The sequence below is a fragment of the Strongylocentrotus purpuratus genome, unplaced genomic scaffold (assembly GCF_000002235.5).
Source record: "Strongylocentrotus purpuratus isolate Spur 01 unplaced genomic scaffold, Spur_5.0 spur5_contig_821, whole genome shotgun sequence".
In the NCBI taxonomy this organism is placed as follows: domain Eukaryota; kingdom Metazoa; phylum Echinodermata; class Echinoidea; order Camarodonta; family Strongylocentrotidae; genus Strongylocentrotus; species Strongylocentrotus purpuratus.
The window spans coordinates 503,425-515,824 of NW_022145526.1; the positions used below are offsets into that span (position 1 = coordinate 503,425).

Below are 12,400 nucleotides of genomic sequence, written 5' to 3' on the forward strand. Positions count from 1 at the left end.
CCTCCCCTCCTGCCCCTATATAATAAGCCTATATTTCTCTTTAATTTGCTATGATAATTAAAGTCGATCAGTGTATTTAAACTCAGTGAGGCAGAGAAAATACCCTTATACTGATCTGATCGGTGCCGAGAATTAAACAATTTAATAGAAATTTGTGCTCGTATTTCTGTCTTGAAATGCCCTTGTACTGTCGGGTTGTAGACTTGGCCGCCACCGCCTCACCACTCCCCCCCCCCCCCCCCCCCCTCTCTAAAACCATGTTTCCATCTTCTCCACCTTGGCTGTACTTCTATTTTGTCTTCCCTTACATCTCCCCCCCCCCTCTCTCTCTCTTGGTTCCCCTCTTCCTCTTCAATTTGTTCTACCTTTATCTTCTTACATCTCTCCTTCTCTCATTTATCCCTCTCTCGGTATCCATCTCTATCAAACATGTTCCTTACATCTCTCTCTCTTTCTCTCTCATTTGTATTTATATTTCTATCTCACACCTGTCTTGCATCTCTCTCTTGCTTGCTCTAATTTCTGTTTCTTTCTATTTCTATCTCTCTCAAATCTGCTCCTTGCATGTCTCCCTCTTTCTTTCTTTCTATCTATACCTATTATCTACCTCTCTGAAACCTGCTCCCTTCTCGTATCTGCCAAACCTAAATAATTGTACTTGCTTTCTTAAATCTCCCATCCATCTCTGGCTGTCTCCTCTTTCTATCTTTTTCTTTTAACACCGCCCCCTTTCTTTTTCCTTCTCTCTCTCTCTCTCTCAAAAGCTGTTCCTCTTTGCATCTGCCCTCTTCTTTCTCCAGCTCTTCTCTCTAGCTCCCTCATCCTCAAAATCTCTCCTCCTCCATATCCCCCTCTCTCTCAAATCCTGTTCCTCTCTGCTTTCTCCAGATCAACTCTCTGTCTCTCTACTTTCCTCATCCTCAAAATCTCTCCTCCTTCATATCCCCTCCCCTCCATCCTTCTCCCTGTCTCTCTTTCCATCTCTCTCAAAACCAGTTCCTCTACAAATCTTGCCTCTTATTTCTTCAGCTCTTCTCTCTACTTCCTTCATCCTCAAACTCTCTCTTCCTGTATACCCCCTTCAACCCTCTCTCTCTCTCCCCCTCTTTCTCAGCCTCTCTCAAAACCTATTCTTCTTTGCATCTCAAACTCCCTCTCCCTTCTCTATCTCTCTCTCTCTCTCTCTCTAGCCACTTCATTTCTCCCTATAAGTCCAAATGAAACGTAATGAAACATACTTCCGCAAACTCTTTCAATTTGCTTAGTGGCACAACATTTTAGTTCAATCATTTACTTCAGTTGCATTTTTATGTAATATGTAAAACACACACACACGCACACACAATCATGAACTGCATCAAAACATTGGCCTTTAAAATCACTCATTGAAATGTATTTTCCAAGTATTAACTACAATTGCATAATGAGCTTCTGGCTCGAAACAAGCAATACATGACACATTTACAGTCTTAGAATCCTATCAAATATCATGTTTTACAATACCACTTCAAAGAAAGACTACTGGTACTTGTTTTCCTTATTCATCCATTGGTAAATTGCTTCCAATGGGTGGTTTTAAAGTGTAGTAATTGCCTAAAAAATAATATCTGTATACAAAAATGTAGTTAGATTGTATAAAATCAACCTCTAAAATATTAATCTGGCACTCTATAGAGTGGTGAAGTGTGACGTCAATAAAATTCTATTTTTTCAATTTTTATTCATTTTTTCTTCATTTTCCAAAAGCATAACAAATAACGTCCAAATGTTGGAAACCAATTGAATAGGTTAAGTATTGGCTGAGATATGACCATCTGAATAAATAGATTTCCTATGGGAACTCAGTGTAATATTCCTCTGGTTCATAACATTACAAGCTTTCATTATGGTCTTCATCTAAATTAGGAGTGACTTTTGGACATGAAAATATCTTAAAACAAGTAAATGTATATTTCCTACTTCTCATTTCCTTTTAGGCAGAGCCCCAGTAAAAGTTTGTTTAAACTATTTAATAAGTACGACGATGTAGAGCACAGCTGCAATCCAATACCATAATCTCTTACGCAGAGCTGCAAGGCTCTGTCCAAGTTTTAACGAGAGAAACAAAATGGGGGTTGTGATACCCCACCTGAATTACATTGGTTTCTGTGCTATAGTGGTGGGGTATATTTTTAACAAAAGCTTTTCGTAATGTCTGTTTCCTCCATACAGAAAGATATTCAAATGTGATGCGGCCCCAACTGCTGGACAAATCTTCAGCTTCAGGCTCCATCCTTAAGATTTTCTTGGAGTTCCTGTAATAGACCACGACCAACTCTTTGATGATACTGCAACGCCCTAGCTACTGGACAATGTTACCACAACTCTTCAGCTGTGGAGTCTAGACTACACGCTAAGAACGAGTTTACAATTCCTGCAATAGATCTTTATCAGCTCTGTGCTGACATCCAACTGACACACTGCCCAATGATGTAGGGGCCGGAACACCCTTAGGATTGCAATACAATTTTTCAGCTTTCGACTTTCGTAACTGTGGAGCTCAATCAACTCTGCAATGACATCCCAATGTGATGCTGCCATTGCTCCAGGATGCTGCTTTTCAATCACAAGTCTTCAGCCTTAAGCTCTACCTTCATACCCTGTTTCACATATCAAGCAAATGGGATGTTCCCTTAATAGCTTCTGGTCAATAGTCCTGATACACGACTATAATGTTCCGGATTCAGCGGTCATGAACCTTTCACAGCCATCTTTCTGCGATAGACTTCCTCTGTCTCCGCAATGACATGCGGATGGGACGTGTCTGGAGCCACGTCTTCACCTGTCCTTTTGATCTTGCTATCAGCGACAATCCTGTTCTGACCTAAGGAACCCACTGCCGGACTCTGTGGTCATGAACGTTTCACAGCCATCTTCCTGCGATGGACTTCCTCTGTCTCCGCAATGACATGCAGATGGGACGTGTCTGGAGCCACATCTTCACCTGTCCTTTTGATCTTGCTCCCAGTGACACTCCTGCTCTGGCCAAAGGAACCCACTGCCGAAGCCAACCTTCCCTGTTGAACAGCCTCCAGGTAGTTCTTTGCAAAGGCTCGGACGGGTCCTTCAAAGGCCACTGGATCATCAAGCAGCCTCTTTTCCAAATCGGCAAAGACCTCCTGCAGCTGTTGATGCGCTTCGCGGGGTACGTACCCCACCGTCTCTTCCATCCCTCTTTCGTCGTCATCGCTGCTGTCATCGTCATTGATCATCCTTGAGGCGGCTTGCTGTTCCAGGACAGCGGACAGTTCCATCATGGCCTCCTGCACTTTGATGTCCTCAAGAGGCAGTTCTTGCTTGCCATCGGATGTGATCTGAACTTCCCTGCTCACAGTCAATGGCTGGTACCATACATCATCAGGCGTCTCTTTACCTGTCAACAAAGAAAGAAAACCATTCAATGGCTGGTACCATACGTCATACTGCGTCTCTTTACCTGTCAACAAAGAAAGAAACCCATTCAGTGGCTGGTACCACACGTCATGCTGCGTCTCTTTACCTGTCAACAAACAAGGAAAACCATACAATGGCTGGTACCATACGTCATGCTGCATCTCTTTACCTGTCAACAAACAAGGAAAACCATTCAATGGCTGGTACCATACGTCATACTGCGTCTCTTTACCTGTCAACAAAGAAAGAAAACCATTCAATGGCTGGCACCATACGTCATGCTGCGTCTCTTTACCTGTCAACAAACAAGGAAAACCATTCAATGGCTGGTACCAGACGTCATCCTGCGTCTCTTTACCTGTCAACAAAGAAGGAAAACCATTCACTGTAAAGTGTTTAAGGGGGTGTTCACAAAGATCCTAAGTTGAACTTATCTCTAAGTTGGACTTAACAATTATGGACCCTGATAATAATTTGGTTTTAATAATAATAACAATAAGTCAACGCAAAGCGTAGCATCCCGTATAAAAATTCACATAACATTACTTCAAGGCATCGTTTAACAATGTTAAATCTGAGATGCACTGCCCTACATGTTATCAGTGTCTGTGATATGGTGTAATATTGAAGCCCTAAAAAAATTGCTCTTCAAAATGATCAAGAAGTGCCTCAAAAAAGTAAAAATCTTTGAGCGACCGGTTTTACCATACTCGTTTTCCCCAGTAAACTATAGTGTTATGAAACCGTTTGGCAAACGGTTTTCAAAATTTGTAATTCCAATCATTAATATCTTGATAATCAGACAGGCGATCGGCTTGTAGAAGTCATGGAGATCCTGACTGACCTAAAGGTTTATAATGATCATTGCAGCATGAGCTAAATCAAGGATTTTGTTACAGAATCAGAGACAAAGTTACCAGATCCCTTTAAATTATCAAACTGAAACCACAGGACTGTAAACCGTAAATTTTGAAGTGCATTGAGAGGGCCTACGGTCCTAGCACTCATTGTAGAAGAATGGTTCATATTAATTTAAATGACAAGCAACGTACCTGTAGCGATTTTGGTGAACAAGGACCTTAGCTCGGTCGGGAAGAAGGTCCCGCTGTTCTTTCCAAACTTCTTGTACACCGCCATCTGGTGTAGACACGGGATACGCCCCTGTTCCTCGTGACAGCTGCACAGACCATGCTCCATGTTGATGTGAAAGCAGGATAGGTTCTGACCGTTTGACGTGTCAACGAGGACTTCGTAGTCTATCTCATTCACCTACGGCAAAATGGGGTATATAATAATAATAATAATATTTTAGCGATTATCCCAGTATAACGGGCTGGCATTAAGCCTAATTTACCGTTACCTTAGACAGCCAATCAGAGCTTGTTATATTCGCACTTTGTTCCTTTTAGTTTCTGTTTATATATTGTTCGATTTCGGCTTTCTGTTTCATTCTTGTGTTTTACTCTGATGAGTGCACGTTGAAAAGCTTTAGTATTGCTCTTTTCAACGCGATTCTCCGATTTTGTAGTACCAATCATCTCTTCAATATTAATAATAATAATATTCGGTTCTTGAATGCTCTTTTCAACGCGATTCTCCGATTTTGTAGTACCAATCATCTCTTCAATATTAATAATAATAATATTCGGTTCTTGAATAGCGCACATCACATTGGAAATTATTACCTTGGCTTTAGCATGGCTGCCATTAAGGCGCTCTAGCATTTCAAGGAATTGGTTCCTACCAGGTTCCCATTTTCATCACCTGGGTCGAGTGTGGCAAATGTAGATTAATGTCTCGCCAAAGGAGATTGGTGCCGCAGCGGGAATCGAGCCGCGGACCTTGTGATTCACAGTCCGGTGGCGTATCAACTTGACCACGACACCTCTACAGTAGCCAGTTAACTCTGACAATGAGTTGTTGGTAACAAAAGTCCTGACTGAAAGTTAACATCTGAGCATTAGCAGATAAAGGTAATTTGTAAAAAGATTCAAACCTAACTAGGCAACCCAAACAAAACAGATATTGCAGTTGAATGTTCATGAAACCTAAAAGTTTGGAGGGTTTTGCAAATAATCTAGATATGGTGAGGCCTTTAGTAATAAAACCAAAGAAATGAAACAGAACAATTCATTTTGTCAAGTAAAAATTTCTCACTGTAAAATGATTGTGCATCGTGAACATTTCACAACAGTTCATAAACTGTCTGGTTTAAAAGAAATGTTTCTATTTTAAGAAATGGAAATTAACCCAAATATTTCTAACCCTAACATAATATTCGCTGTATTTAAACCTCGATGCAATTCGGCATGATCCAGGGCTTTAAATCATTGATTAAAATACCCTCTGCGAAAGACAATGCGTCAGAGGGACGTCAATAGAGCATCGATCGCCTCACCTTCTTCACGGTGGTCTCCGGGCCGAGCAAGTCTGTTGGATACGATGCAAAGGTGACTCGTTCCGACCCGTTGTTTCCTGCGTCAATGAGCTTGCGCTCGTAGTAAGGACCGAGACGGTTCAGCAGGTCATCAACCAACCGCAGGATGTTGTAACCTTTGACCTTCTGCAGTATTTTCTCCATAGGTACCTGAGCATTTCCATGGTAACATTTTTTAAACACAAATATGAATACAAAAAGGTAGATAGCAAAGGTAGAAATAATGTACACAAAGTCAATGAAAACTGTAGAATCTGGGAGGTGTTTCACAAAGACTAAGAACGACTTTAAGTTGGACTAATGCTATAGTCACATTACCTAAAAGTAGCCTGCTCGGTGGCCGAGCGGCGAGTTTTTAACCATTTCTGCCCGGTGGCTGGTCGGCCACCGAGCGGCGGCCGCTCAGGCACCGCTCGTTTTTAGGGCATCGCTCGGTCGCCGCTGAAGTCTTAGCACGGAGATAAAATTTGGGCGGCGCCTGCTCACTTTTCACTCGCCACCCAAAATACGCTCGGAGCCTGGGCGGTCGCCGCCCGGGCACCGACCTAAACGATGGGCGATGCCCAATTCCAGCAGCGACCGAGCAGGCTACTGATCAGTCGGTCGCTGCTCTGATTTGTGACCATAGCTTTAACTATGGCAGGCCGTTCATGCCACTGTTTGCTCTCACAATTTACTGGCATTGGTCTCTCAAGGAACATACATGGCAACAAATTCAAAGATTTTGATTATTCATTTTTGAAGGAAAACATATTATCAAAAGATTAAAATGGTGAGAGAAAACAGTGGCATGAGCGGCCTGCCATAGTTTAGTCCGGCAACTTAAAGTCGTGCTACAAGCAAACCATTACCCATTTTCAAATTAATTAATTTAAGCTCATGAGTAAAATATTTCATTATGATTATATTTAACATCAGAAGTAATTAGGGTACATGAACATGTAGGTATGTCTATGAATTGAGCAGTTTATAAGGAAATTGATAATATTAATGGATACAAAAAATATACAACACAGTATTACATAGATTCAGAATCGACAAGTCTTCATTTAGTGATAGAAAAACAAATTATTTATTTAAAATTACAAACAAGAGAAAACTGGTACATTTTGTATTGAATAAGCCAGTTCACAGTTGCAGTCCAAGCATGAGCTGATAAAGGTCATTGCAGCCCAAATTGTGAAATACACGGAGACAAAAGACTGGATACATGCTCATGAAAGTTGCGTTATCATTATTCACAAGCAGTGCATTCCATGATACACAGGTAAAGGGGAAAGAAAGGGTATTTACGTGTATATGTTGCACCTCCATGGCTGTAGGAGTGAATTGTTAAAAATGTACAAAGTGGGACCTCTTCATGCGTTGAAGATTTCGGAGTCATTTGGGACATGTGCTAACTGTGAACTGGTCTATTATGTAAGGCATTGTTGAGAACCCTATAACCATAACATGCCTACCTTGACAGTCCCTAAGACACGGTTGTTCAACAAGGCAGGACTGCTCTTGAGGGCCAAAGACCACATCTCCCTGCGCTCGTAAAGATTGTCCAGGAACTCCACAAAGTTAAGATGCGTCCGATTCTCCGCGTCCTGTCTCGCAAGCTCATAGATGGAGTTCAGATCGTCTGGCGTCCTCGCCTCGATGACGGCCCTGAGATGTCGCAGAAGCTCCTGGCGATCAGCCTTGCTGACACTGTTCACCGGATTCCACAACCAGTCCTTTGCGGATTGGATGAGAGCCTGAGGGTTGACGAGCAGTTCCGCCGTCGGGTACACCTTATGCAGGGTCAATTGCTCTTCCGCATCCTCTCTGGTGATCACCACGCTCGGTCCGCTATGTCCGCGCTCGTAGTAGGAGAACTTCGGCAACAGCTTATGCAGGAGCTGCAGCCCTAGAGACAGTGTTTCCGAAGACCCTGAGGAAGACATCAGAATCCCTAGAGGAAGTTCCCCGATGGGGCTCGGTGTCAGGAGGACAGTGACCCTCCAGTTCTGCCTCTCCAGACCTTCGAACGTGTCCAGGTAGCACAGCTCTTTGCTGGTCGGCCAGAACTCGTGAACTCTCTGCATGGAGGCGGAGCAGATCACGACGACGGCATGACCTTCCGCCGTGGTAGCCATCTTGAAGTAGTTGTCGTTGATGTCGTTGAGTCGCAACTTTGTTTCAATCGCTTTTAGAAGAGTCTTTCGTATCTTTTTAGGGGTATCTTGCTTGTACAGGGAGTAGTACAACCTGAAGAAGAAAAACAATTCCAGGTCATTCTTTGAATCAATCCAATGTATGAAAAGACTTGACCTTGAAAAGAAAACCTGTTACATGCACCGGCAAACATATATTCTAATGGAATCAGTATGACTTAATTGCGACTAAATCTCCTGAGAATAATAAGAATATGAGGAAAATCCTACAAGATAGAGTTGAATTTACAGAGAAACTTTAAGGAGCAAGAAACTGTTGCAGATTAACCAAGATACCAAGTGATCAAGGTACACACAAATTGATGCCACAAAATGGTGGAATTCCGATAGCAATTTTTTTTTTAAGGTCATCATTTTTTTTTAAAGACATGGTATTGCCACATCATATCTGAACAAGGCTTAACAATTCCAGAAAAGTTCTGGACCCCATTTCTCAAAACTTTTTTCAATGACAAATGAAAAAAAATCAGTGACAAATCTGCTGATAACCAATCAGAAGCAAGGATTTTACTAGCCTATAACAAAAATGTAATTTCTCACTGATGACAAGTTTCGTGAAATGGGGCCCTGGTGACATCCTACCTAAAGCAGTACTGAACATCAGGGCACACCGATCTATCCGCTGACTTCTGAGCATAGTCTGACCCGTATTCCTCTTGCAGTCGTAGCTTCAGGGCCTCCAGGGCCGCCGAGGGCTTATACCCTTCCTCGTAGAGCTTCAGGAGCCTGCCACGGGTCTCCTGAGAGACGTCACGTCTGCGCATCGCCTCTGCGCTCCTAATGGCGTGGTTGTGGGAGTTGTTGATCGTGCACCTCGTGAGGTAGCCCATCCGAATGTGCGGGTCTGATGACCGACTAGATAATGTGAAAAAATAGTCAGAATTATAATTATATTGGTTTAATATTTTAACATAGTATCTCTGCTGTCTGAATTTCTCATGGTCCTTTTTTTGGTACGTGACAGCAACATCTGATGTTCCTACAATTGTGGGAGTTGTTGATCGTGCACCAATTTCATGGGTCACATTACACGTAAAGAAGGCCTAGAGAATCTTGCTTTGACAGGGAAAAATGTGGGAAGGAGGAGTAGGGAAAGAAGGAGGATACTTTGGATAGACAGTCTGCAGATATTGTTGGAAGAGAGAGGAGTGAAAGAACTGGGAGTGGCACTAATAGAGAAGGCGAGAAACTAAGGGTTGTGGAACAACATAATCGCCAAAGTTAATCAATATGACACTTAGAGAGAGAGAGAGAGAGAGAAGCTGAACGTAGTAATGATGTGGCCTGAATTTCTAATTGTTATCTACATCATAAAAAGAATATGAGCATGGTTGTAGGAGTTGTTGATCGTGCACCTCGTGAGGTAGCCCATGCGAATGTGCGGGTCTGCTGACCGACTAGATTAGGTAAAATCAAAATGAAAACAAATTGGTAAGCTCAACTTAGTAATGTAGCTGCCTGAATTTCTCATGTTATATCCATCATCAAAATAAGATTGTGGTTCATTTTTGGTACATGACTGCTAAGTTTGATGCCAACGAAAACAAATATTAAATCGGCAACATATTGAAGGTTCAATAAAAGTTGGTTATTTTTTCAACTTTTAAACAAAAACTTATACCCATGTCTATTATTTTCAGTGACATTACAACAATTAGTACAACATAACAATACAAAAACTTGCGGCCATTTTAAAAAAGTGATGGGGATCAATTTCGCCCTTTAAAAAAATTCCTTTCCAAAAAGATATGTGACTGAATCCCTAGGGAAAAAGGGTACCACATCAGGGCCCTATTTCATAAAACTTGTTTTCATTATCAAATGCTACATTTCTATGGCAAATTTGCTCTCAGCCAACCAAATGCCATGACTTCAGTAGCTTATAACAGTTATTGTAACTTGTTTTTTATAACAAGTTTTATGAAACAGTGTCCAGGACTACAAGAGGATTGGATAAACTCTATTGATTTTATAGATACCTGACTCTTCCTCTCTCGTCGGCTTGTCTCTTTACTACGAGGTAAACTGTAGCACTGCATGATGTGTGCTTGGAGGATTTCCTAGGTTCACCTTTGGGTTTGGGACGAGTGTTATGATGGCAGCCGTAGTCCAACTAAAAGGAAAGGAAAAATGCAGGAAAATATCAATCCCATTTCATCTATCATGAAAGAAGAAGAAAAAAAGAAAGAAGAAAGAGAAGGAGGAGAAGGAGGAGAAAGAGGAGGAAAAGGAGGAGAAAGAGGAGATTATTAAGAAGAAGAAGGAGGAGAAGAAGAAGAAGAAAAAGAAGAAGCAGGAGAAGAAGAAAAAAAGGAGAAGAAAGAAAGAAGCAGGAGAAGAGGAAGAAAAAATCAAGGTGGAGGGGATGGAGGGGAGGGGGTGGAAGGGGAGGTCGGACAAAGAAAGGGAGCAGTAGAAATTGATAGAAGAAGAAAATTCTTAAAATTCCAAATCAAATGGAGGTTAAGTAAAAGTGAACAGTCATACCCTGAATATATTCTTATTCCTAGCTCCAATGCCATGATTGCAGGGGTAGGTCTTCCTCACTCTCCACGTCGTAGCTGACTTCTCCTGCAGGGCCTTGAACCAGGCCTCCACCTTGTCACGTGTCGACAGCTTGATCCGAAAACTGGCCTTGAAGTTCTCGGAATTGTCTTCTGGAGCTTCGAAGAGACACAGCCTGTAGTCGTATCCCGTCGGCAAGTAGTCCTGGATGGGTAGGACAATGGAATAGAAATAGAAAACTGAATATCGAGGGGTCAGTGACACAAAGACGTAACTCCATATTTTGCCAAAATGAGTACCAGTATTTGATATCAAAATGTTTAGAAAAATATGGGCTTTCCAGGAAACACAAACACTTAACTCCACCCAACACCCCCATTGAAGTCAATGGCTAGTGAAACATAGACTTAACTCCTTAAGGCTCAAGTGCTAAGTGACACATAAACCACTTTTTCTCAAAATGGCCAAAAGGGAGTTACGTCTTTGTGTCACTGACCCCTCGATATGATATGATAGCATAGCTTCAAGTCCAACAAGCAGTAGAGGCGCATGACCAACAGTAAGTGGAAGATTGTGTTCCATTTGGGAGACTCTCTCTTAGTGTCACAAACTTTTGTCAAGGTTTTTGGTAGCCTATTTGTCAGACAGTCTCCATTTTGGGGGAGGGTGTTTCCTTTTTATGTTCTACAAAGAGTTTACCTTAATTCAAATGAGAAATACCTGCATTTAGAGTAAAGTGCATTCTGTTTATCTCACACAAGCAACTATCCATGAGTATGACGAAAATCCCAATTTGAAAAACTCACCTCTGCATCTGCCTCTAGTCTAGACTGTCTGTTTTTGTTTTTTTCAAAATTACACTGGTTTTTGGAGTGTAACTGTAAATGCTCAGTGTAAATGTCAGTTTTATTAAAGAATTTCTCAAATTACCAGACAGTTATTTCTGTCTAACTGACTATTAAAGCTGAGTAACTCTGGTTTCGACTCATGTCATTCATCACTTTAACTTCTTCTTCTTCCATTTTGAGTACATATAGTCTAGATCTACCTCTTTACAGAGTATTATCGTACTATACTGGGGTGTGTGCAGGTGGACCACTACACCGGGGCGGGGTTTCCCCCTACTCTTATACGTGCAAAGGTACTGAATCTGCTCTACACTGGGCCTCCATTTAACATCCTATCCAAGGGACTTTCTTACAAATACTATCTTAGTTTCTCATATTATGGTTTCTAAACCTATAAGTCTTGACTCAACTTTGTTAGTCTCATCTTGATTTGAATTTGAAATTGAAAATACATAACATCGATCCTTTCGTCCTTCGTATCATAATCTCTCATCCTGCTTAACAATACATGATCATTCAATCATCATTTCAACTTCAAAATAAACAGAGGTAAAAACTAAAATGAAAATTGTATCTCAAACTCAAAGTTTATCCTTAGAATATATTAAATGCTCTGCAGTATATCAGAGTAACATCAATCATTACATACATGACAATTGACATAGATTATGAATATGATGAAGGATTGAAGCTCAGTCACAGCTCAGTCATCTAGTCATACCGCGCCAAGCGGGCCAGTCCAGACGCCGGGCACAGCGGACTAGCCGATGGGCTAAAGCCCGATGTCCTCCTCCAGAATATTTAAAAAGTGAGAATGTAGTGACCCGATTTTGTCATCATTTTCATGGCTCTGACAATACCTTACCTTCAGGATAGTATTCTGAGGATCAAGTGTCTCGCATTCACATTTGAAATTAGCCATCTCCAGTCCACAGAACACTATGAAAAGTGGAATTTCGCACAGAATCTTTCCGCCA

The 12,400-nt window shown here is 41.6% G+C and overlaps 1 protein-coding gene across 2 annotated transcripts; it reads right to left on the reverse strand.

Annotated features, from left to right (window-relative positions):
• Positions 1-1,256: 1,256 nt before the first annotated feature.
• On the reverse strand, positions 1,257-12,395 carry LOC115922342. 2 transcript variants are annotated; one of them, XM_030981231.1, is made up of 9 exons: positions 12,289-12,395; positions 10,558-10,779; positions 10,050-10,183; positions 8,653-8,925; positions 7,330-8,104; positions 5,831-6,019; positions 4,485-4,701; positions 3,771-3,790; positions 1,257-3,392 (listed from the first exon to the last, which is right to left on the reverse strand). In XM_030981231.1, the coding sequence occupies exons 1-9, from the start codon at positions 12,343-12,345 to the stop codon at positions 2,892-2,894; spliced, it is 2,388 nt and encodes a 795-aa protein (XP_030837091.1). In that variant the 5' UTR covers positions 12,346-12,395; the 3' UTR covers positions 1,257-2,891. The 2 variants fall into 2 exon arrangements, with proteins under 2 accessions (XP_030837091.1, XP_030837099.1); XM_030981239.1 differs by lacking the exon at positions 3,771-3,790 and having other exon boundaries at positions 1,257-3,412.
• Positions 12,396-12,400: the final 5 nt, after the last annotated feature.

Bases quoted from the DNA above. Each gene is read 5' to 3' on its own strand.
- LOC115922342 (XM_030981239.1), bottom strand. From the start codon at position 12,345: ATGGCTAATTTCAAATGTGAATGCGAGACACTTGATCCTCAGAATACT. The intron at 10,780-12,288 runs GTAAGGTATTGT...CTACCCATCCAG, and splicing joins CTCAGAATACTATCCTGAAG to GACTACTTGCCGACGGGATA. The intron at 10,184-10,557 runs GTATGACTGTTC...CTTTCCTTTTAG, and splicing joins GGAATAAGAATATATTCAGG to TTGGACTACGGCTGCCATCA.